This window comes from Mauremys reevesii, linkage group 1 (genome assembly GCF_016161935.1).
Source record: "Mauremys reevesii isolate NIE-2019 linkage group 1, ASM1616193v1, whole genome shotgun sequence".
Lineage (NCBI taxonomy): Eukaryota > Metazoa > Chordata > Testudines > Geoemydidae > Mauremys > Mauremys reevesii.
The window spans coordinates 201,243,882-201,269,907 of record NC_052623.1 but is presented as its reverse complement, the minus strand read 5'-3'; the positions used below and the strand labels follow the sequence as shown (position 1 = coordinate 201,269,907).

Below are 26,026 nucleotides of genomic sequence, written 5' to 3'. Positions count from 1 at the left end.
TACAGTAATTATAATTTCTCTTTGAGCTCTGTGAAGCTGGACTCCAGCTTTACAAGTATGCAGACTAGCTTCAGCCAATCCTGCAAATATTGGAGATGAAGTCTGGTATGCAGTGTCACAGAAGTGCAAGAGACCATGTGACCATCATAAAGACTCATTTCTTCCCTGAGGTCCACACAAGCACTAACTCACATCAGTCCAATGCCTTCTTCAACTTAACACTTGAAGAGAGAAGATAAAGGGGGGAAAAGTCTACATTAACTTCACCTTTCCTCATTGCCTCCCAGTACATTCTGCCCTTTCTATGTCTCTCTTTCAAGAGCAGGAGTGTCTTTAACTACTATTTGTCAAATAAACAAAGCTTTTACAACAAGAGGACAAGCAGTAATGCTTGAAATTCGAGGATGTTATTTTATTTAAATTAGTTCTCGCAACCCTAGTTAAAAAAATATTTGATTGTGACATTGCTGCATGTGCCAATGTTAATTTAAGTTATGTAGTGATGATGTTAAGAATGAGAGAATGCAAGTTTCAGAACTAAGTTTCCCCAGAGATCAAGACTGCTTGCATCTGGAGTTGTGGCCTAGCCCATTATAGAGAAAGAGGTCAGCTGCAAAGTTTGGACCAGAATCCAAAGCTATGCATACTTAGCAGTGTTTGATCAGGAAACTTGGTTCAGGTCCATCTCTAGTGGGAATGATCCAATTAAAATTCCCCATGATTGAAGCAGCTATTAAAATTAATAATCCTAAACCGTGGCTTTAGGCAGTTTATTTTTTTAAATACTGTACCTGAATAGCTGTTAAATAGCAATCTGTTATCAAGTATTTTCTATGTGCATCTAATGGAGAAAAATATTGCTTCATGCCTGCAAGGGCTCTGGCAAATATATTAGGCCCAAGAAAATACAGATCATTAAACAAGTTCCATCTGAAGATCTCAAGTACTCTAAAAACATTAATCAATTATTCTTCACCACACCCCTGTGAAGCAGAGAGTTAGCTCCATTTTAAGATTAGGAACTAAATTACTGAATGCTGAAATGACTTGCTAAAGATCATACAGGAAATCTGTAGCAAAGGCCAGAAACAGAACTCAGATTTCTTTATTACTAGATTTGCAGCTTTAGCCAGAAGACCATCCTTTCCCTTAAGTACTGTGTATTAGTGAAGTTGGTGTCTCTCATAATATTATATATATAAATAAAGACCCTTTACTTCATCAATGGAATGCATTAAAATTTCTACGGGAGAAAGCTTCCTAGCTGGCATTTTGGAGAGATTATAAAACATTAATCTCCTATCCAACCCAAGCCCAAGAATTCCAAAGATTATAAATCAGTACGTTTCAAGACAGGATCCATTACTTATAATTGTGTATCAACATTCCCACTAGCTACGTCAACTTTTCATATGCATTTTTGATCCCATATTCTAGAAAAAAGAAATATGTTAAATCTCAGTTTTCATAATGAGAATTTATTATAAAGAAGGACCTCCAAAAACTGCATCTAGGTTTCTTAATCAGAACATCCGTGAGTGAATACTGTGTAGATGTACATCCCTACATTTTTATTTTAATCACACAAATGTTGGATTTGGTCATTCACATCAGAAAATTTGATCCACACTAAATAAAAACAATATTCTGTCTTGATTTGACTGTATATAAAAAGATGTGGTAATGTTACATTACCTGAGCAGGTTTTCTTGTGATTTGGAACGGGTGCAGTTCGCACCGTAATCAAGTATCTTGGCTCAGCATCTGGAAATAACAATTTGGTAATTAGTTTAAATTCACAATTTGTTTTTAAAAATGATCAATTAATTATTCCTGGTGAATAGTGGAATATTTAATTAAGATTTAACAATTTCTGTAATTTTTTTTCCAGTCTATGATTTATTCACCGGCAATCCAGAAACATTCTAGGCACTATTAGAGAAATTTTAAAAAAACAAAAGACACATCCCTACATGAAAAAAAATTACAGTCTAAACAGACATTCCAAGAGAGAGAGGAAGCAGGGTACAAGGTGATGGGATACAAAGTTTTTAGCTACTCTACTAGGGCTACATGTTATTTGCTTACAGATGGAACAAGTGGGCAAAGTAAGAAGTGGTGATGACAGAAAGGGAAGCAGCAGGATGGGGCAGGGAATGGAGTAGAGGATGGAATCCAAAGGATTCTGAGCATAGGCACTGACTCTGTGGGTGCTACGGGGCTCAAGCACCCACGGGAAAAAAACAGGGGGTGCTCAGCACTCCCTAGCCACATCTGTATGGCGGGGCCGCCGATCAGCTGTTTGGCAGCTGGAGAGAGGTGCTTGAGGGCAAGAAGAGGGAGAGTGAGGGCGGGGTCTCAGGGAAGAAGAGCGAGGGTGGAGCACCCACCGGGAAAAATAAAAGTCAATGCCTGTGATACTGAGGCTTGGTCTACACTACAGAGAGTTAGGTCGACATAAGACACCTTATGTCGACCTAACTATGTCAGTGTCTACACTACAGCCTTGCTCCTGCTGATGTAAGTGCCCTACTATACCAAAGACATAACTCCAGGCAAGTGTACATCGGCATACTTGAGTCAATCCAGCTGTGCCCCTGTGGCATGTCTGGTGAAGACACGCTATGCCAGCTGGAGAACGCTCTCCCATCAGCATAATTATTCAACCTCGGCAAGAAGCGCAAGCGATGTCAGCTGGAGACAAGCTATGTTGGCGGAATGGCATCTCCCACTGACATAGCGTTGGTGTGGACTATGTGAAAATTGTGATGCTCAGGAAGTGGAGGGTGCCGTTTCACATCTCTAATTGACATAAGTTAGATCAACTTAAGCGGTAGTGTAGACCTGCCCTCCACCTCCAAAAGAGGTGTAGAGCTTATGTTGGTGTAGTTAGGGCGACACAGGGTCTGTGTAGACACTGTGTTCCTTACATTGATTGTCTTGTCAATCTAAGATAGGTTGACTTAAGATTCTAGTGTAGACATGTCCTGAGTGAAGATATTCATTAAGATGTTAAGAGGCAAAGGGTCTGATGACTATTGTTGCTACAGAGGTGGAGTTTCCTGGAGCATAGGACTTTCACAGGTTACCTTGGAAGCTCCCCCACCCTAGCAATCCTAGTCACGCGCATGTAAGTGGTAGAGAGGGGATGGAAACCACTGTGGCTCAACGATTGTCTACTTGGTGAAACTCCCCTGCATAGTTATACAGGTAAAATTATACTGCTATAGTTATACCAGTGTAAGTCCCCATGTGGACAAACTTATTCCAGAGTAAGAGTGCCTTTTTCCAGTTTAGTTTATACCACTTTAACTAAACCAGAGTATAAGCACATAGACTGATATTTAATCATTTAATACGTGCATGATCTAGCAGCCACTGCAAAGCAGGGGGAGTCAGATGTGCTCGGTTCTATTCTCCACTCCACCACTGACTGAATTTGGACTTTGAGCAAGTCATTTGGCATGTGCCTCAGTTCCCCCTCTGTAAAATTAAATATGTTACTTACCCCTCTCAAAGAGATACTATGAGGTTTAATTAAATTGTTAAATGCTTTGATAATTTTGGATAAAGGCACTAGATAAATGCAAGTATTATTATTATGAGCTCCTTTGGGCCAGAACTACATCTTATGCATAGCACAACAGGCACAGATCTTTATTAGGATCTCCGGCTACTATTAAAATACAAATAATATTTTTAATGTGATAGTTGAGCTATTGCTAGCAATTTTCTTGCCAGCCAAATGTGCATTTTCCACACTTTCAAATGTTTACATTTATTTAAATTTAATCTTAACACTCAGTATCCTGGTTTTCTATTTTTATTTATTTTATTAAGAAAACTACAAAGTTCTCATAAAATTTTTATCCTTAAGTAAAAGATACATAGCCTCAATCTTAACCCCACTTTATTTTTTTTAATATACAGTGCACCTTGTTATAATGGCTAAAGATGCTACATTTAAATTAAAAAAAAACAACAAATCCCATAGCCATTAGCCCCCTAAATAAAATCAAAGGATTTGAAACTGATGAAAATTTTGTTTTTAAACTGAGCCCTGCTAGAGTAGCATTACCATTTCATAAAGCTAGAGTTGCAAGTCAGAACTACAGCTGTTTTCAAGAGTCAGAGTCATTAGCTGGCTGGCTGGATTGATTGAGAACCAGCTTGTAAAATCTTTGGAAATATTGCTCTTCATAGGAAACAATGAAATGAAGCAAAATCAAGTCTTGCTGTTATTTTTATACTCAGGCTAACAAATTCTCAGTATGTTTGATACACCCTCAAAGAGCACAAACTCATGTTGTGAGGCTGCAGTTCAAGAGATGTTTCTGACAGTGAAAGCCAGATAACTTCACCCCACAGCTTAGAATAATAAACTGTTTGATTAAAACAATGTTCAGAGGGGAGGAGCGTTAATAGTTTTGGGAAACTTATCTTCAGAAAAAGGAAGGAAAATAGAGATTTTCCTTACTCCTGAGACATCAAAGATCAGATAAACCAATCTTTCTACTCCTTTAAAACATTTAATGCCCCTTTCTGCTCTCAGATATGTCTGCACAACTCTAACAGAAATCATGGGCGTTGGGTAGGCATATTTGAGGGCAGAATTTGGCAACACAGTAAATTGATCTGGACTGTTTTACCTACAATTTTAAATATGGGTGTCAACATAAAAGTCATTGTGCTACTATAAGATACAATCATTATGCATTACAAAGCAGTACTGCAATTAAAAGAAACCAAAGAGAAGAACTTTCACTGGTGTTCTACATAAGTATATAAAGAAAGGGCCAGGGAAAAGCTGTTTTTTTATTTGTTTATTTGTTTAAGTGTGTGGGGAGGCGCAGACGGAATCTTAGACTACCACATCTGATGCCTTCTCTGTATTGGAAAAGTTGCTCGGATATTTAATTGATTTAATTAAATCAATTAAATACAGTTAAATAGGTGGAAACCCATAACATAGATGTACTTAAACTAGTTTAATGCTTGCTTTTAAATGGGTTCAGACTATATCTGAATTAAAAGAAACTGAATGCAGTAAAGTTAATCTGGTTTAACACCATCTGCATTAGGAATCTGAACTGATTTTACAAGATCGATTTTAAATCAATTTTAGTTAACTGATGCAAATTTTCAGTGTACACAAAACCTCAATCAGGAATCAGAAATGTAGTGAAAATTAAACAGGAACTAACCCAAAACTTCATTCATCACACAGTTTGAAACAAATCATTTGTAATGTTTGAAAATTATTGAGAAAAAGTTATGGTACTGCCTTTATCTAACAATCTCAAACTCTTTAAACCATTAGTTCCTTAAACACTACAACAGCCCTGTGAGGTAAGTATTATTAATATAAAATTTTACAGATGGGTAAACTCAGAGAAGAGAGATTAAGGCCTTACATTTTCAAAAGACTTAATTTTTGGTGCTCAATTCAAGATATTAAGTGCCTGGATTTTCCACCTATAGCTCCCACTGAAATCAATTGGAACTGTGAGGTTCTTAACACCCATGGGTTTCTCAAGTTGAGCAGCCAAAACAGGGGTGTCCAAAATTAGTGGGCACGTGACAATTTAAGCCTAAATGACTCGCCTAAGATCATGCAGTGTTGTCGTAGCCATACTGATCCCAGATTATCCGAGAGACAAGGTGGGTGAGGTAATATCTTTTATTGGACCAACTTCTGTTGGTGAGAGAGACAAATGTTCGAGCTACACAGAGTTCTTCTTCAGCTACTAAGAGTTCCTTTTCCCGGACCTGAAGAAGAGCTCTGTGTAGCTCAAAAGCTCGTCTCTCACAAACAGAGGTTAGTCCAATACAAGATGACTTTGCCTAAGATCACACAGTTAGTGGCTGAGCAAGACAAAGAACAGTAGTAGAATTTAAGGGGCTAATTTTAAACACCCCAAACCTTGAAAATACTGACTTGGTTTTCCTGTTCTCCCAACTCAATCCTCTACTGGAGGAGTGAGTGAGAGATCACATTGCCCTCTATCCCTGTACAAAGTGCCATGGAATCTTTAACGCCCACAAACTTGGTTTTAAGTCTTGTCTTACTTTGCATTGGCTCATGAAGAGCAAATGTTGCTCCTTGGAATGCACCACATCAGCATTTTTATTAATAAAAGGCCTACTGGCTGTCTGAAATGTATTATCAAGGCTGTTTAGATCTGCCAGTTTCCCCTGCTATTTCCTGAAGCAACCTGGGTTAATCCTGGGGGGTCTCCCATCCAAATACTGAGCAGAAAAAAACACTCAATTTATGAGATTAGAGAAGAGTCTGGAATAGGATGTGCAGCAACACATAATAGATGTGGTTTACCATAATGAAGGGTTTATTCAAAAAGCATAAACTTCTTCCACCCACCTTCCCCCTACACACCAAAGATCATAAAATCTAATATTTATATACAGTTGTTGGTTTTATAATCTCTTTCTGTTCTATATTTGAAATCTGTTCTCAGAAAAAATGTGTTATGTTGGGCGTTGTTCACTCACCCTTCATGGAGGTTGGCAAGTACACTCCATGTGAAGAATAGAGCATAGCCACATTTTCCAATGAGCTCATCATTTCCCTGATAACACTATTTTAAAAGGAAGCACTTTATTTTTCAAAAGGGATTTTTTTTGTTATAATGGATAGGGCTAGGAACCAATTGTCTGACATTAGAGCCAAAATGACTAAACTAAATTTAAGTCAACATTGTATTTTGTTATGTTAATCCTCATCAAGGTCAATGATTATGAAACTGGAACAATTTAAATCCCACAGTAAAGTTCATGTTGCAGTCTTGACAACATTAAAATCCAGGTCTAAACTGTGCTAACAAAACATATTATAATATAGAAATATGCTTGGGAGAGGTTATGGAGCAGACCCAAACATTTTACTGCATATGTAAGAGTACAAGATCATAGTTTATTTTAATTTATTTGTATGTATGTGTACAGTGCCAATCAACATAGTATACAAGCACCGTTGTCGGCAATCTCTTGGAGTTCAAGGATGACTCGTCCAATAAAACGATGGCCAGTTATCGCTGGGGGCTCTGCAGGTGGCTAATGAGACCAATCTGGGATCCACAGATCTTGTCATAGTTGGCACAGACAGTTCCCAGTGGAAGGGGCAGATCTGGATTGTTAAATTGGGCTGCGGCACGTTCTTTCCTCCCTTTCCATTTCTCCATTTCCTGTTGTCTCTGTTGGATTTCAAAATACTAGCATCCTTGCCACAAAGTCCTTTTCCATTTTGATCAATCAAGGGATTGGATTTTCCATGAAGATGTGCAATATTGACATAAATTCATGTTGGCTTTGAGGGTGTCTTTGAAGCGTTTTTTTTACCCACCCCTGGACTGTCGACCATGGCTCAGTTGTGAGAAAATTATCTGCTTCAGGAGTAGATTTTCTGGCATTCAGAGAACATGACTAGCCCGATGAAGTTGGCGGCGGATGATCATAGCTTCAATGCTGCAGATTCTGGCTTGGTGCATCAGTCATCCCACTTGATTTGGAAGATCTTTCGGAAGCATTGTTGATGGTATCATTCAAGAACCTCGAGGTGTCTACTGTACATGACCCAGGTTTCAGCACTGTACAAGAGAGCAGGAACAACAATGTCCTGGTACATGAGAAGCTTGGTTTGATTCCTGATATCACAATCTTTGAAGACACGTTTTCTCAAGCATCTGAAAACTGCACTGGTATATTGAGTCCTCAATGTTCTCCAGGGTCTCTTTATTGAGCTGCATTACAGGAGCAGGATCCTGGTGATTCTGAGCCTGTTGGTGGAGCAGTTTAGTTTACTGGATGTTAAACATGAGGCTGAGTTAGGCCTCTGAAAAAGTGTTGATTGTTTTTTGAAGATCTTCTGAGTGAGTGCACTGGGCACAGTTATCCACATATTAGAGTTCAGCAACTGACTTAGTGATAGGCTTTGTCTTGGATCGAAAGTGATTGACATTGAAAAGCTTGCCATCCATTCTGTATTGGATGTCAAGCCTGGAGCTTGTCAGCAATGAGATGGAGGATGACAGCAAGGAAGCTGGAGAAAAGGCTTGGAGTGATGACACAGCCTTGCTTGACTCCTATCTTGACTAGGAGGGGGTCCGTTTTCGGATCCATTGCTGATGACCATCAAAGACATGTTGCTGTGGAGGATTGGAAGATGGCAACAAATTTTGGTAGGCATCCAAATTTAAGGAGAACTCTCCACAGAGCCTCACGACTGATGGAGTTGAATGCTTTCATGAGGTTGATGAAGACTATATACAGATGTTGATGTTGCTTGTGGCACTTTTCCTGAAGTTGGTGGGCAGTGAAGATCATGTTGATGGTACCTCGAGATGGTCTGAATCCACACTGTGAATCTGTGAGGATTTCCTTGGCCAAGGGAAGCAGCAGGTGAGGAGGATTCTGGCAAGAATCTTTCCAGAAATGGACACCAGGGCAATTCCTTGATACTTTCCGCAATCTGATTTGTCTCCTTCTTTGAAGATGATGATGATCATGGCATCCCTAAAATCAGCTGGGATTTCTTCTTCATTCCAAATCTTGACGATTAAGATGTAAGCTGATGAGCCAGTTCTTCTCCCTCTTCTTTGAAGATTTTAACCGGGATTCCATCAGGTTCAGATACCTTATTATTCTTCAGCCATTTGATGAAAGCCATCAAACAAGCACCACACATAAATTGATTAATTTAGCCTTAAAATACTCCTGTAAAGTAGGGAAGTATTATCCCATTTTGCAGATGAGGAAGCAGAAGTATAGAAAGGCAGGGTGACTTGCTCAGTTTCACACAGTGAGTCTACTGCAGAGCCAAGATTAGAAATTAGAGTTCTTGACTCCCAGTCCTGTGCTGTAATTTAATGTTTCTCCCATTTGAGTGAGAAGGTTATTGAGTCTTCATGCTGACTGAATCACTGGCTTCTGTGTTGCTGAAAAGCACTGTCACCTACCTAGTTATGCTCCCCTTGATGGACACTCACCAGACTGATTTGTTTAGATCTGAATACTAGGACCTGCATGCTGCTAATCCCACTGAACCTGAGCAGCATCCAGGCTCTGTCTCTGGCCCTGGCCTCTCAGGGTATATCTACTGTGACAAAGTTCTGAGCCTGTATTGTGGGTCATGTGCTTCTGGATGGATTAAGTGGCCTCAGAAACTCAATAAGGCCTCAGTGTGACTTCCCTTTCTCAGAGTAGCGGCAAGAGTCACAGCCTATTGAGTTACTTTCATCATCGGCCAGTATGGGAGATGGGAAGGGGGAATACCTCCCAGTCTCTGTTGCTCAGTAGGTGCAGTTCAGCCTCCTGCCTGGACCGAGTCCTGCTTCCCTTCTCCTCTTGGGGGAGGGAGGAACCTGGGCCCGCCCTCTACTCTTGGTTCCAGCCCAGGAACCCTAATGGTAGCAGCTGTTGGTGGCTTTCCCCTTCACCACTGATGCCACTTTGATTCCCCGGGCCACTTCCCCCGTGGTCCCCTCTTCCTAGCTTCATCCTTACCTCACGATTCAGCAATGCTTCCTCTCCTCCAGCTCCTTTCACCTCGGCCTCCTGGAGGGCACTGGAAAGAGAGCTTTTAAACAGTATAATTGGGACTTTGATTGGTCCCAGCTGTCTCCATTAGCCCAACGGCCTTAACTGGTTAATTGGAGTCAGATGTCTTAATTGGTCTGGAATAGCCTTTGTTTGGCTATCCAGGGAACAGGGACCTGCTCATTCTGAAGGCTAATATACCTGCCTTCCACCACTCTCTTATATTCTTCTGGTCTGAATCTGTCACACTACACAGCAACTGAAGACATGTGTCTGGCCTGTGCCAGCTGATGCGGGCTCACAGGGCTCAGGTTGCAGGGCTGTTTCACTGCTATGTAGACTTCCAGGCTCGGGCTGGAGCCTAGACTCTGGAACCCTCCTACCTTGCAGGAAGTCTACAGAACAATGAAATAGCCCCACAGCCCAAGCCCCGTGGGCCCAAGTTGGCTGGCACAGGCCAGTCACAGGTGTTTAGTTGCTCTGTAGAGATACCCTCAAGCTCAGTCCTGGGGTACAGACGCCCAGACTAGTATCCCTTCCTGGATGTCCAGCTGTCCTAGGCTCCAAGATCAGTGCTGAATCCCACAAATCTCCCCAGTAATTTAGTCACCCCGGGTTACATATTAACCCTTCAGGGATAGTTACAGCAATAAACTCAGAAGCTTTGCAAAGTAACTTAAACATATGATCACTGTATTCCTAGAAGAAAGCTTAGAGACTTACAAATCCAACCAAAACCAACAAAACCTGCATACAAAAACCCTCCCTCCGGTGTCCTCACTACTCCGAAAGCCCTTGGGGTTGTTGGTCACTCCCTTCAGGATACCAGGACCCTTCTCTCCTCCTGTTCAGCCTTCATATTCTCTCTCTGTGCCCCTAAACAATTTCTCTAGCTCATTCAGGTTGGGTGGCGAAATGATTTCCCTAGCTCAGAGAGCATGTGTCTTCACAGCAGCTTCTAACATCCTTCTCCTTTGTTCTCCTTTTCCGTTGAGGAATTTCCATTTTTCCAACATTTCCGCCCCCCCCCCCCCCCCGAAGGCAACCTGGGATAACCACTTTCCTTCAGTTTAGCCAATCTCTTTAGCAAATCCATTGATTATCAGGGCAAAGACATCCCATGTTAACAACTACTTCTTCCTGTAGCTACTTCCAGACAGGGTGTGTGATACGTGACATGGTTCCTGTCAGCAAATGATTGATTCAATACACACTTATGGTTAGTTATACATAGAGGTCCTAGAATCAATCAGAATTAATAAATTTTATATAGATTTCACAAACCATCACACATACATATTGATGGGAATTGTTGTGATGATTTTTTGTGACATGGAAACCAATTGTTGGACTGAGACAACCAATTCACTTTCAGGGGCCAGTGAAGAATTGTCCATTGGCTATACTAAACATTAACATACTGCAAAAAAAAAACCCTACTAACAGAGTAATACATCCCTTTTTGAGGCCTGCAGTTAAATAATCAATTTTTACTTATATACAGTAGAAGAATGGCTCAAAAACAACAAGCTAAATAGCAAGAACCCTAAAGGCTGCTCTCTTCTTCAAAGCCTACTTAACACCAAATTCTCACAGGGAGGTATAAAGGATACCTATACATTTGCAAGAAAATGATTCATAACACATTTACAGTCTGTTCAATTACCTTGGAGATCTTCAGCATAGCTGAGCCAAATTTTGAAAGGAACTGAACACCTGTAACTCCCAAGTCAACTTCAATGGAGCTATGCCATTTTATGGCAGCTGAGAATCAGGCCCCTTATCCTTCACTGGACTTGAGACACAACTCTTGTCAGTACAACATTTCTTCTATATTAAGTTTAGGATCCAGCTTCAGCTGGATTGGGTTTTTTTGGTGGTTTTTTGGGGTTTTTTTTTAAACCACACCGGAAGCTACATCCAAGAATGGTAGATTTCTAGGAAGGGGATTGAATGAGAGAGAGTTTAATCTTCCAGTCATCCACCAGAATTTCATACTCCAATACTTAATAGCTAAATATGACATTTTAAAAGCGGAGCTGGCTTGAAATCAACAATTGTTAGATCCAAACAAGCCTTTAATTTTGGCAGCTGAGCATGAAATGCTGTATATTCCTCTGTTCTTGTTTAACAGATAACTGATCAGAAAAAACACTTCCTTTCCAGAATGCTAGAAAAATGCAACCTTAACTTGCATTCACTGGTCCTATTTTAGATGCAGAAATCCTGTTTTCAGAAGTCAATGGCTTTTGTTTGATTCCATTTAAACATCTCAAGTTTAAAGTATATTGACCTATGCAAAATTAAAGACTCAACAAATCATGGAAAATATGTTAAATTCTGGTAAAATTGTCTAAAGAATTTCATTCAGTTTAGGGTGTACCCTGAGTTATATTTTATGGGTACTAATTTTTTTTTACTGAATTTAGTATGTTTTGCCATCTGCCCAAATGAAGACTGATTTGGAGACAGCGACTCTACGAGCTGATCGATCTATTTCACCAAGCAAATTTTCATGTAACAAAACCTCCAATCTTTAGAAAGACATTATTTTAAATAAAGGTTTGTCCAGGTGTTATTGAATAGCTCCTTGTCTCACGAACTCATGACAAGTTTCTATTGATTCAACAGGACAGAGGAGTTGCTCAATATTCTCCATTCTGGGACAATATAATCTTTTTTTTACATAACTTCAATGTGTTTTATGGCTTTGGGGGAAAAAAAAGAAAAAATTTCTGGAACCTAGATCCCTTGAAATATTAAAATTTTGCACATGGGCTTAAGACAAAGACCAAATCTAATAGTCTGATCTTCCCTTAACATCTTACTTATATTTGTTAAATGATCCAGTTCTTTCCAGCCATTAAAAACCAAGCACACACGAGTTAGGACATGACCTAAGTGCAGGATACTTTTATTTTCAAATTAATAGAAGAAAATTAGCAGGCCACAATATGTATTAAAACATTAAAATAGGAGTTAAGGTAGCATCAAACAAACACAGTCCAGGTGAAGTGGAGGTTTGAAACAGCAAAGATGCATCCGAAGAAGTGAGCTGTAGCTCACGAAAGCTCATGCTTAAATAAATTTGTTAGGCTTTAAGGTGCCACAAGTACTCCTGGTTTTTTTGCGGATACAGACTAACACGGCTGCTACTCTGAAACCAGCAAAGAAAGAGGAGACCAAGGTCTCTGACAGGTGCCAAGTTTTGTTCACTGCCAAGTTAAGTTTTCTACCTTCCTACTGTTTTGTTTCATGGAACAACTTTGGAAAAAATACTAAATACTCAATTTCAGCTTGTGTTTTGTCCCACATCCATGTTAATTATCTTTCTATTTAGGATGCCATATGAACTCTCACTTAACTTTAACGAAGTTCAGACTTCACAGAAGATAACTGTAGGAGGCTAGGGAACCACGGAAGATTCTGTTACGGCTTAGCTTAGGCAGTTCCGCTTTCTCAGCCTCCGGTTATTGTAGGACACAGCATGCTAGCTTTAACCTGCCGCAACCGGCTGGGACTGCTGCGTGGCAAGCCCCTGGCTGTTGGCCAGGGGGGAAGCCCCAGAGGGTGGAGAGTTTCTATTGCATTATGTATGAGCTGATATGCTGCTGTTTGTATAAAATGAGCATGCTTTGTGTTTGTTTTCGGACTTCACCCCAGGCCGAGCTACAGGGCGCTGGGTCCCCGTCTCAGTGACAGCAACGCTTGGGGTCCCCGTTGCAGATGTGTCACTTTACCTTCATTAAAGCCAATTACTCTCAGTGTGGAGTCGGTCTCGTTCTTGCAGAGTACCTCAGACCCTTTGGGGCAATAACAAGTGGCACAGCGAGCAGGGTGCTCTGGAAGACGATGCCGCTTTGGCAGAAGGTAGGGGAGGTAGGGAAGCCGTTGCTGTCCCTACAGCGCATACCGGGGTGGCCCCAGATGGAACGCTGGGGGTCGGTAGCGCGGACCTTGGCAGGCTGCGCGGCTCCAGCCAACTGGCCGGGATTCCAGCAGGCAGCTGAGGTTACGTCCGAGCAGCTGCTTGAGAGCTTACAGCGGTTGCGGGCGAACCGGCAGTCTGGGACGGAGCGGCGGGCGATGGGGGAGCTAGGGTGGCTCCTCCTAACCACCCTTTGGGCCCAGGACGAGGAGGTGCTCCGCTGGCAGCGGGCCCTGGACGGGAAGACGTTGGAGTGCACGGCGCAGGCAGAGGCCCGTGCCGTGGCCCCGGAGGTCGTTCGGACCTACAAGCGAGTGAGTTGTTTGGGCAGGGGCCTGGAGAAGGCATCCTACGCTGGCTGGTCCGAGTCTGGGACAGTGCCGGGAACACCGTTATGCTTCTCCGGTATGAGCTGCATCAGCTGGGTGTCCTGACACAGGATGAGCAGGTTAAAAGCAGCCAAGGGGAGGAAAAAGAACAGAATGAGTTAACTGAAGAAAGCTAAAGATAAGAGACTGGCCCCAGTCAAGGACATGCTTACAGCTAAGACTTGGCGGACAACCAAGAGAAAGGGGGGCTTGACTGTGTCCAAGCCGCTGGGATAGCTGTAAAACTCGGCCAGGCACCAATGGAATGTGTTAGATTTCTTTTCTCACGGGTAAAGAAGTGCTACAAAAAAGACCCTAGCAGCCCTGCCGCTCTTTGGAATCAGGAGACTGGATCAATGTATAAGTCCACCAATGTAAGACTGCTTTGGCTCCATGCTAGAAAGGCCCTTATCAAGTCATGCTAACTACCAACACTGCTGTGAAACGCCAAAGACTGACTGCCTGGACCCATGATTCTCACTGCAAAAAGATCCCTCCACATTAGGGGAATTCTCCTACTGATGATTGGCCTATTTCTCCTTCTAGCTCTACTGTGCGTTCTGGACAGCAAAAATAAAGAGCGGGGGGCAAGGTGAAGTGCTGGTGACCTTTCCCCTGTAGGAGCTGAACCACGACTGTGTTGGGAAAGAAGAAGAAACACTCACACCACTGACATTGCCAAAGTCCAGGACTTCCTGACCAGGAAGGACATTAAGAACTGACCCTGGTGAAGAACCAAAGAATTGTCCCCTGGCAGGATGAAATTTGTGGGACTCCTGCTGGGGAATGTGGTATTGAGTCATGGTCAAGTGCCCCTAGAATAGCACCTGACATTTTGGATAGAAATAGGGAGTCAATGAACATTTTGGCTATTAGGATCCCTACAGCCTCAGTGTATGTACGCACTGAGCCCGGGGGAAGTTGTCACTGTTCATGATAATGTTTGCTGGGGGGAACAACAGTTGAACTTTGTGAAAATGCTAAGGAGAAAAGTTCTAAATAAATTCAGGCAAGGAAATTATTAGATTGTAATTATTTGGCTATAAATAATTTCGTTGAATTAGCTGAAGAATGTATATAGTGCTATGTAATTGAGATGGTATTAGGTCCTAAGGGCACTATAAGTGGTGATGTTTTCTTTCAGTGTTTAAAAGCAGAAGTTAAAAGTAAGAAACTTTAAGCTGTGAATAGCTTTGAATCCAGAAGCAAGCCAGGAAGCAACTGTATTAATGCAAATGATTTAACTGATGAAATAATTCCCCTGTTTTGCCTGAAATCAATAAGGGTATTTGTATATTTTAAATACTGATTGACTGCCCAGAAGGGGCAGACCTTCGTTTTTGTCTTTCAGATAATTAGAGAAGACTGATGCCAGCTGAACAGCATTCAATTCACCATGATTTATTGGCACAGTACAATTTGTGTTTTTTGTTCCATGTTCTGTCTTGTGGTGTTTGTCTTGTGGCCAGAATTGTTGTTGTATTATTTTTAATGAAGATTTAAAATGTGGTTACATGGTGTGTCTTCTCTATTCCCCCCCCCCCCGGGTCAGTTTGATCACCTGACATGAGGGATGAATTGGTAACAGAAATTTGTCACAGTTTGGTGAGCAATTATGAATGGGGGAGCCCTGCAGAATTTACACCATCTATCTGTTTTACCCTTGTTATTTTATGTTTGCTTTGTTTGGTACTGTTGGTGTTATATGTTAAGAATTGCATGATGAAAGGTGAGCTCTAATAGAATAAGGAAATACTATTTGGTTTTGGTGCACTATCTAGTTTTGGTTCTGTTCTGTTTAACCGGTTACTGTTGTTTTTTCTGCTCTGTTCATTTGGGCGTTAGGTGTGTGGGCGGAACTGAATTTCTCGTTCGTAATTCCTCAGGGTGGAAGCCATGTGTGCGATGAAGCTCTGAGGTTGTTTTGGGATTCTTCAGTCCCGCCCCCTGTAACGGACAATGTAATAGAAGTAGGAAAAATCTGGCTTAGACTGTAATTTTCTCTGCTCTCTGTGTAATTTTCTTTTCTGTTTAAGCGCAAGCAGACAAATGGGAATGCTGGTGCTTGTATTGCTAGATTAGCTCAAGGTTATGCTGCTGTTGTTGTACCGGAGCGCTTGAGAAAGCGAGGGGAGGAATGTAGGAGGCTAGGGAACCACGGAAGATTCTGTTACGGCTTAGCTTAGGCAGTTCCGCTTTCTCAGCCTCCGGTTATTGTAGGACACAGCATGCTAGCTTTAACCTGCCGCAACCGGCTGGGACTGCTGCGTGGCAAGCCCCTGGCTGTTGGCCAGGGGGGCAGCCCCGGAGGGTGGAGAGTTTCTATTGCATTATGTATGAGCTGATATGCTGCTGTTTGTATAAAATGAGCATGCTTTGTGTTTGTTTTCGGACTTCACCCCAGGCCGAGCTACAGGGCGCTGGGTCCCCGTCTCAGTGACAGCAACGCTTGGGGTCCCCATTGCAGATGTATCACTTTACCTTCATTAAAGCCAATTACTCTCAGTGTGGAGTCGGTCTCGTTCTTGCAGAGTACCTCGGACTCTTTGGGGCAATAACAATAACTCAGTTTGGTATGAAGATACAGGTTTTCAAATTGTGCCTGCAGTCCTCATCCATCACTATGTAAGTCGCCAGGGCCAGCTCCGGATCCAGGGTCTTTGCCGCCCCAAGCAGCGGGTGGGGGGGGGGGGGGAAGGGGAGCCGCAACTGGCGACAGTTCCACCACGCCACTTCATTTTTCGATTCTTCGGCTGCAGGTCCTTCCCTCTGCCCCAGGCACCTACTTGCTGCACTGGTGCCTGGAGCCGGCCCTGTAAGTCGCTGTCAGCTATGGCCCAGATTCAGCACCACTGATACCAAAGGACTTTTGTCACTGACTCAACAGGAGCAGGACTGAGCTCTGTTTTAGAAAATTCAGTATATATGTCTACTGTACTTGTTCCATTGTCCTGTAACTTACAATTAGGCTGTGTCTGTCTTGCCAATGAGGGTATGTTTACATTGCAATGAAAACCCATGGCACAGCCATAGCTGGCTTGGGTCTGTTGTCTAGGACTTGCAGGGCTCAGCCTGCAGGACTAAAAATTGCAGTGTAGATGTTCGGGCTTGGGCTGGAGGGAGGCGAGATTTCAGAACCTTGGCTCCAGCCTGAGACCAAACGTCTACAGTGCAATTTTAAAGTCCTACATGCCCAAGCCACCTCACCCAGGCTCTGGGACTTGGTGCCATGGGTTTTTTACTGCAGTATAGATGTACCCTGAGATACAAAACCAAGGACCTGTTCACTCATGATTGTTGAACATCCTGTGGCACTTTTCACAGAAGTAGAGGTGGATTAATTCCAGCTTGGGTAATTGCATTCTGCCTCCCTAAATTTCTCCTACACTCCTAATTACCTGCTACATAGGGCTGGTGTGGAATGGCTCTTGTGTTTCATCCACTACCTTTCAGTAGTATTTGAGTGACTCCTATACAGGCAGTTAATAAAGCACTGACTGGAGGATAATTTTGGATGAAAAGCTTCGTATAAATATATGCCACTGTTCTTAAAAGTAAGTTAAAGTATGGCCTAAATGTTTAAAACTTATTTTGTTCTTGATATTCAGTGCCAGCTGCTCTCCTTGCTAAAGCACAAACGATTCTCTTATTGCCAAATGGGCACCAAAATGCAGGGCTTTGGAGCGAAGCCTGGAGCTGGAGCGCGGAGCAGCTCCAGAGCAGTGGAGCTGCAGGTTTTTGCCTGGAGCTGGAGCGGAGCTGGAGCACAGCTCCAAAGGCCTGTCAAAATGGTTTTGCCTTTCAGTGGTACCTTTCACAGGCTTGTAGTACTGAACTATATTGTTCTCTGCTCTGCGCACAATGGATAATGGAACTAGTGGACAATGCAAATAGCACTTGTAAAGCTATAATACTTCAGGGGAAAACAAAATCCAAATGTAGCAGTGCAGTTGCCAACCACGGTATGTTTAGAAGAGAGAATACCAATGCTTTGCAACCAATTTTGCCACCCTCACTTTCCAATGATGTTCATAAACTAGATCACATTTATGCTGAGGCAGCCACATGCCATGTCCATTTGGTATGCCAACCCCAAGACCTATTAAACAGAACATGATATAGTACTGATAAGGGATTGATGTGAATATGGAGTAATTCCCCTGGAGTCAATTTACATCAGTGTAACAGAGTCTGGAATCCAGCCAAAGTCTTTAAAAATCAAATGTAGCATTAACATATACATCATCTGCAAAATGAAAATATATATATAAACAACATGCAGCAGTCCTACAAGAACTTCCAATAATTTTATGGAGAACATTAGGGATGTGATCAAAGAGTTCCAAATTTTGTAACTTTTCCCCAACATCCACTTCAGTCACTCTGTCTCCCAGCAAACCAACATCAAACTCATTAAGACTCAGTAGTGTTAATTTCAATCACACACCAACTACTACTACTCAGAGATTCTCTTTACTATATGCACTTGCCAGACATCATTAAAAATTGTAACATACAGACTCTGAAAATATTTGGAAAATCCCCTAAATATTCCAATATTAAAAGAACTAAACCAAAAACAAATAAAAAACAATGAGTGAAAAGGTATTCTTTACAGGAATTGAATATATAGTGAGAGACGATGATGTAAATATTTCTATAACAGTGAAAGATGAGTTCATACACATTCATCTGGTGTTGCACAATGGCCTGTCAAGCTGCCAATGTTGTTTTTCACTATTTTCAATCACTCTCTCAAAGAATCCTTAAAATGAATTCAGAATTAGAATATTTTAAGCATCTCTGTAGCAACAATGCCAAAGAGTCACAGCTACGTCATATCATAAATAGCATGTTTCGTGGCCCTTATTAGAGTTTGAACTGCAAGGTAATCAAGTGTGCAGAATTCATGTGAAAGTTCTAGTGTAGAATATTATCTGTTCTGAATGTTGGTCCCTGCTACCTGATTTTTCTGACTTTTAAAAGATATAACTCTTAAATTTCCAGTGCTTACAGAATTAATAATAATTAACTTCTTATAGATATGCTTTTAAATTACTATTACATTAGCCAACATCTTCAAACTCCATTGCATTTTTTCTTCTTGTAGTGGTGTTTTGGTTTGGGGTTATTTATTTATTTATTTTAAGGAAAAAAACATGGTACATAGGAATGACAGACTGGACATTAAAGCCACGTTTAATGAGTGAGCATATTTGTGTTTAAAGAACTGACAAATTAATTGTTTGTTTGTGATGCTGGTAAACCAGGTGTCAGCTCTTGCCAAGGCTTTAGGCCTCAGCTACTCACTGATAAATTCATTGCTGGAAACCAGTCTGTTTCCCCTGTGTGTTGGTTAAGATGTGTATTAAACTTATAACAATGTGTTTAGTCTTTATGAAATGCTTGTAAATTGCCGCATGTATTAATCTCACAATTTCTTTATCACATGCTATAAGGTACTATTTAATTTTTTGCTTTATAAACTGTAAAAAAATGCTTGCTCTGAATCTGTGAACCCAGTGAGGAGGGACTGTCTCCTGACCATCAAGAAGGCCTGTTAAAACGAAATGAGTCATTGTGGTACATCACAATACAAAGACTTTGTTAATTGCCCCTTCGCAGCCATGGAGAGGCCGTGTGTAAAAGGGCTCACCCGATCAACTTGAATTCTGGAAGAAGGAAATAAAAATAGCTGACGAGAAAATTTTTCCATCTCTTTTGCTGTTTGGACTCTCTCAAAGCCAGAGCTATGAAACAGAAACAGAGGTCCCCAGGGTCAACCTGGGTTAGCCCTAAAAGGCATTCAGAGCCCACAGATTACTACAATTCTGTCACCTTTAGAACCATAGACTAACTAATTTGGGTCTATATGTTTGCCTGCTTTAACCTTGTAATAATGCTCTCATTTCTTTTATCAGAGGGGTAGCCGTGTTAGTCTGGATCTGTAAAAGCAGCAAAGAGTCTTGTGGCACCTTATAGACTAACAGACATTTTGCAGCATGAGCTTTCGTGGGTGAATACCCACTTCGTCGGATGCATGTAGTGGAAATTTCCAGGGGCAGGTATGCAAGCAAGAATCAGGCTAGAGATAACGAGGTTAGTTCAATCAAGGAGGATGAGGCCCTCTTCTAGCAGTTGAGGTGTGAAAACCAAGGGAGGAGAAACTGCTTTTGTAGTTGGCTAGCCATTCACAGTCTTTGTTTAATCCTGAGCTGATGGTGTCAAATTTGAAGTCTGATCCTGAAGTTTTTTTGCTGCAGGATGGCTACCTTTAAATCTGCTCTTGTGTGTCCAGGGAGGTTGAAGTGTTCTCCTACAGGTTTTTGTATATTGCCATTCCTAATATCTGATTTGTGTCCATTTATCCTTTTACGTTTCTCCTCCCTTGGTTTTCACACCTCAACTGCTAGAAGAGGGCCTCATCCTCCCTGATTGAACTAACTTCGTTATCTCTAGCCTGATTCTTGCTTGCATATATATACCTGCCCCTGGAAATTTCCACTACAGGCATCCGACGAAGTGGGTATTCACCCACGAAAGCTCATGCTCCAAATGTCTGTTAGTCTATAAGGTGCCACAAGACTCTTTGCTGCTCATTTCTTTTCTTACTTAATAAATCCCTAGATAATGTACTATAGGATTGGCTACAAGCATTGTCTTTGGTGTGAGATCTAAGGTACAAACTGACCTGGGGTAAGTGACTAGTCTCTTGGGACCAGGAGCAACCTGAATATTTTGTGATCTTTAGTATAAAATGATCATCTGTCACTAAGTCCTCTTTGCCTAGGTAGCAAGATAGACTGGAATGCACAAGGGGACTGTCTGTGACTCCATGGTAATACTGTTATATTGCTTTAGAAGTTCACATTTGTTACTGGGGTGGTGAAATCTAATTATAGAACACACAACCAGTTTGGGGTCTCTGCCCTGCTCCTTGACAGTCTGCCCTGAAATTGGCACTCTTGGTCATGAGCCATTCCAGACAGCATAACAATGTTTACATGATAAGCCTATTTTATGCTCTCAGATTTGGTTTTCAGTCCCTGACACAGCCTCAGAGGACTGATCTAACTTGCTACCATCTACAACAGGGCCCATGTACGCTACAATATAAGCCCAGGGCTTGAACTGAGGCTCATATATAACTCCCCTTCTGTCTAGACACAGTTCACCTTGACCCAGGGCTTGGACCCAGGGTCCCAAAAGCTCATGGGGGTGGAGTGTCTGAGCCTGAGTTAAGTCAGGACCCAGGGTTCAAACCCTATTGCTTTGCAGTGTAGATGCAGCACCATTGGGCTTGTGCTTTGGGTGTCCATCAAAATTATTCCACAACCCCACAGGTTGACTTTATTTGTCCTCTGGTGGACAATCAAGTTTTCCCCACACTGCACCACGAACAAAAGGGCTAGGGTGGACACATTTTGGGAGGGCAGTATGGAGTCTGGGGTATGGGTGGTTGGACTCAGTCCCAATAATGCAGTGTAGACACCCCCAGGTTGAGACCCAGAGTTCAACAATTCCTAACCTGGGGTCATAGGCACTGACTTTTGTTTTTGCCTGTTGGTGCTTTTAAAGAAGTGTGTGTGTTTGGTGGAAGGGGCTCTGCCAGTTTTGGGGGCAGAGGGAGGCTATTATCAGCATATTTATACACTTCTTTTATATTCTAGTTATTGATATGTGTCTATCATTGGTATCTTTACTATTTTAATAATGATTAAATTGTTATAAACTACATAATTACATTTTCATGAATTACAGTATATTAAAACCATTACAGTCGCCTACTTCTTCACTAACGTCCCAGTTTTAAAGACATTGCGTCTCACTGTAGCTTTCTGGATAAGTGTCAGCAATCTTATTTACATCTAGTTCCTGGTGTATTCAGTTGCATCTGTCCCACTGATGACTGGAGATAATCTTTAAGTCTTCTGAAGCTGGAGAATGAATGTTCCGCAGTTCAGGATAATACAGCACACTGAGAAGGATTCTTATAAATTTGCAGTACTCTGGAAGTCCTATGCAGTGGAGTCACTGCAAATGACTCCAAGATCTCTTTCTTGACAGGTAACAGCTAATTTAGACCCCATCATTTTGTATGTATAGCTGGGATTATATTTTGCCACGTGCACTACTTTGCATTTAACATTTTGTTGCCAAGTCATCCAGTTTCGTGAGATCCCTTTAACATTTTGCAGTCAGCTTTGGACTTAACTATCTTGAGTATTTTTTATCATCTGCAAATTTTGTGACCTCACTGTTTACCCCTTTTCCCAGATCATTTATGAATATGTTGAACAGCCCAGATCCCAGTACAGCCCTCTGGGGGACACCACTATTTACTTCTCTCCATTCTGAAAATGGACCAGTTATTCCTACCCTTTGTTTTCTATCTTTTAACTGGAGTGCCTGGCAATGCTTTCAGGATCATCTAGAAATTGTTAATTTAATTTAATGACAAGCCTTTTGTTATCTTAATCACCCTGACTCTGTTTATAAACAAACTCTCTGCCCCAACGGCAGAAGCTGTTCGCAGCACAGAACTTATCACATTCCACACTCAGGCTCCATCTGGGGCTAGGACAGGTCCTGTGAGCAGACCTCAGGTACAAAACTATGGCTCATGGGTGCTGAGCACCCCCTATTTTTTTCCATGGGTGCTTGAGCCCCAGAGAACCTATGGAGTCTGCACCTGTGCCTGGCGTTACAAATGAGTGTAGACACCCAAACCCTATGTTAATAAAGCCAAGGTCTGCTAACTCAAGTTCTACTAACTCTGGGCTTACATTGCAGAGTAGAAATAATCCAGCAGTCAGGGAATCACCAGTACACAGTAGCACTCCAGCCATGACATCCTCCCTGCCAGCTACATCTCCAGCACATGCCCTACTCCAAAATATGATAGAGCCATCTGGTTCCATGGCAGCCAGAAAGGTTCTTCAGATAATATGTGATTGCTTTCTACTTTTTTTTTTAAACATTGCCGCAACACAAAGCGGAGTGTCTAGCCCTAAGTATCTAGTATTTAAAGGGATGCTTTTCAGGGGTGAAATCCTGGCTCAGTTGAAGTCAATGGAAGTTTTAATCTCTGAGGATTTCATTCCAGATATTTAGGCCCCCATATTTAGATTTTGTTAATAAAGTAAAGAGTTGTGGTTTTTATGGGGAATGAATAGATGCAAGAGAGAAGAGTTGCCAGAAAACTTAATATGGATTTCAAATATAATGGGAATAATTTGTTAAAATTTAAGAGTTTCCCTTCCAATATTTATTTAAATGTGTATCTATAATAAGATAATAAAAACACCTATCCAAATCTCAAGGCACTTTTAAGAATTCTTAAAGCACAGTAAAAGCTTCCCTTCCCCTCAAACCAGAATTTAAACCTTCAGCTAACAATTTGGACCAGTGATAATCCATAATACCTTAGGGCACTTCAGCCCATCTCTCTGCCCCCAGAAGCTTGGAAAACTAATACATACACTTTGGAGCATGCCTGAAAAGACAACAGACTTGTGCTAGTTTGAACCAACAATTCCAGTAAATATCACCTCACGGCAAGCTGAAACAAGAACTTTCTGTTAGCACATAAGAATCAGAAAGTACTATAAGATAAGTAAAAGTCATTAATTATCTACTGTCAGGCTCTAATTTTCAAAGTGATGTCTGCCTAACTGCAAGCACGGTTTTGTATAACATCTCACTTGGATACAGAAACCCTTTCCTGAGGCGCACGGGCAAACTGGGTTTGTGAGCACATATGTCTAAATGTCAGTGGCATGTATGCAACAGTGAAGGAACTCAGACGCTTCTGTGAGGAGAGGGTTTAAGGGAAAATATTCACATGACAGGAGGAGTAGGTATCAGCACACTATAGAAATCTGCCACAAGATTGCAAATCCCTATAATGTAACTTTTGCTATTTCATCTTCATCCTCAAAAGAACACATCAAAAGACAGCTATTGAGAGGCACCAAGTGGCACATATATGGCAATCAAACCTGAAAATCATGTTTATGTATTCCTGTGTGTGTTCTTGCCATTTACAGACTGCATCAATAATTTACCCTGAATTCTATTTTGCAGAAAAGTGATTATTGTATTTTCAAAAAAAAAAAAAAATCAAAATAAACTGCATGTTCAGACAACAAGTGTAAATAAAACCATGGACTGTAGATAATACAGTCCACAGTGTCATGTTCCTTAATTCCCATAAACTGTTTTCAACTAGAAGAGACCATACTTGATGAACTAATATATGAACAATCAGAAATTAAGTTCAAGCATCTGGGCACATGTCCATAAATCCAGCATTTAATACAACATTTACCCTATCAGTTATTTGGATGGTAGATTAGAAGACCAACAAAAATGATTAAAGGTGTAGAAAACATGACCTCTGAGGGAAGTTAAAAAAAATTGGTTTTGTTTAGTCTGGAGAAGAGAAGACAGAGAGGGGACATGATAACAAGGAGGAGGGAGAAAATTTGTTCTCTTTAACCTCTGAGGATAGGACAAGAAGCAATGGGCTTAAACTGCAGCAAGGACGGCTTAGGTTGAACATTAGGAAAAACTTCCTGTCAGGGTGGTTAAGCACTGGAATAAATTGCCTAGGGAGGGTGTAGAATCTCCATCATTGGAGATTTTTAAGAGCAGGTTAGACAAACACCTCTCAGGCCTGGTCTACACTGGTTGGGGGGGGGGGTCGAACTAAGGTACGTGACTTCAGCTACGCGAATAGCGTAGCTGAAGTCGAACTACCTTAGTTCGAACTACTCACCCGTCCAGACGCCGCGGGATTGAAGTCCGCGGCTCCCCCGTCGACTCCGCCACCGCCGTTCGCGGTGGTGGAGTTCCGGAGTCGACGGGAGCGTGTTCGGAGTTCGAACTATTTTAGACGCGATAGTTCGAACTCCGAGAAGTCGAACTCTACGCGTCGACCCGGCGGGTAAGTATGGACCTACCCTCAGGGATGGTAAGATAATACTAGTTCCTGCCTTGAGTACAGGGGACTGGACTAGATGACCTCTTGAGATCCCTTCCAGTCCTACAATTCTATGAATGTTATCCCTTTTAAGGATCCAAAATGTCATAAATGAAAGAACTCTACAGAGTTGTGCAACCCCCTTCCAAATTCAGATTGAAGTTGGTCTGCAAATCTGTAAGATGGCCAGGGCCAAACAAACACATATGAAAGTGAAGTTCAAAAAGTTGTCAGAATACATTCTAGAACAAACGTTTTTCTCATTTCGTTTTTCTTCTGGGAGCCCATGGATCAGGTTTAGGTTCATGCCTGTTCACTAGAACCAGAGGTGGGATGAAAGCCTTGGCTCTGATGAAACAAGGAAACTCTGATATCAGAAAAACAATTTTCCCCTTCTAAAACTGGGCTATAATTTGTGAGCCATACTATAAAGTGAGACCATTGCCTATAACAGGGAAATTACAGAATGAGACGTATGACCTTTTCCAGAAATATATAAAGATTAGAACCCGGCTTGGATGCTACAACAGATTTCTGATCTCAGGAAAACATTTCCCTTGCAAAATGGAATCTCTTTATTACGTAGCCAAAATACTAAACAATAATGAGACAATTAAAAATAACTGGAAGAATTATATAAGACATTTATGTACCAGCTACTGCCTGCCAGAATCAGACAGATTCAGACTCAGAGAAAATGAGTTACATCTAAGGGCTTGTCTACACAGGAAGTTACTGTGTGGCAAGCCAGGGTATGAATCTACAATGCACTAGCTTGCCACGCAGTAACATCCCTTAGAGCTGGGTTCTGGCACAACTACTGAAGGACCAGAGCACTCCTATATGGTATTCTTCTTTAATGTAAGTGATCATCCAAACTCTATATTTTGAAAACCCAGTTCTATGACGAGAGCTTTGATGAAGAATTGGGTTTCCCAAGGGGTCTTTTTTTTTTAAACACAATTCCTTGACAACTAGGGGATTGTCCTCAAAGGGACCTTTTCTCTCTGGCAATCATCAGAAGTGCTGACAGTGTAGAACCATAAGGGAGAAAGTTGGATACCTTCCCCTCCAGTGACATACCTGGAGGGGAAACAAAGTAGAGTCATCTGTGCCCTTCCTCACTCCTTCCTTTATAACTATTCCTTCCTCCATCAACAATTTCTTCCCACTAGGCCAAGGGAAGGGGCTCAT

At 41.6% G+C, this 26,026-nt stretch overlaps 1 protein-coding gene across 32 annotated transcripts in view; it reads right to left on the bottom strand.

Moving 5' to 3' along the window:
• The window catches only part of LOC120403210 (ABI family member 3 binding protein), a 315,866-nt gene that overhangs the window by 220,699 nt on the left and 69,141 nt on the right, over window positions 1-26,026 (bottom strand). For all 32 annotated transcript variants that reach the window (XM_039534071.1, XM_039534129.1, XM_039534193.1 and 29 more), the window contains exon 3: window positions 1,696-1,764. In XM_039534071.1, coding sequence (XP_039390005.1) covers window positions 1,696-1,764 — 69 coding nt within the window. The remainder of the gene's footprint in view (window positions 1-1,695; window positions 1,765-26,026) is intronic.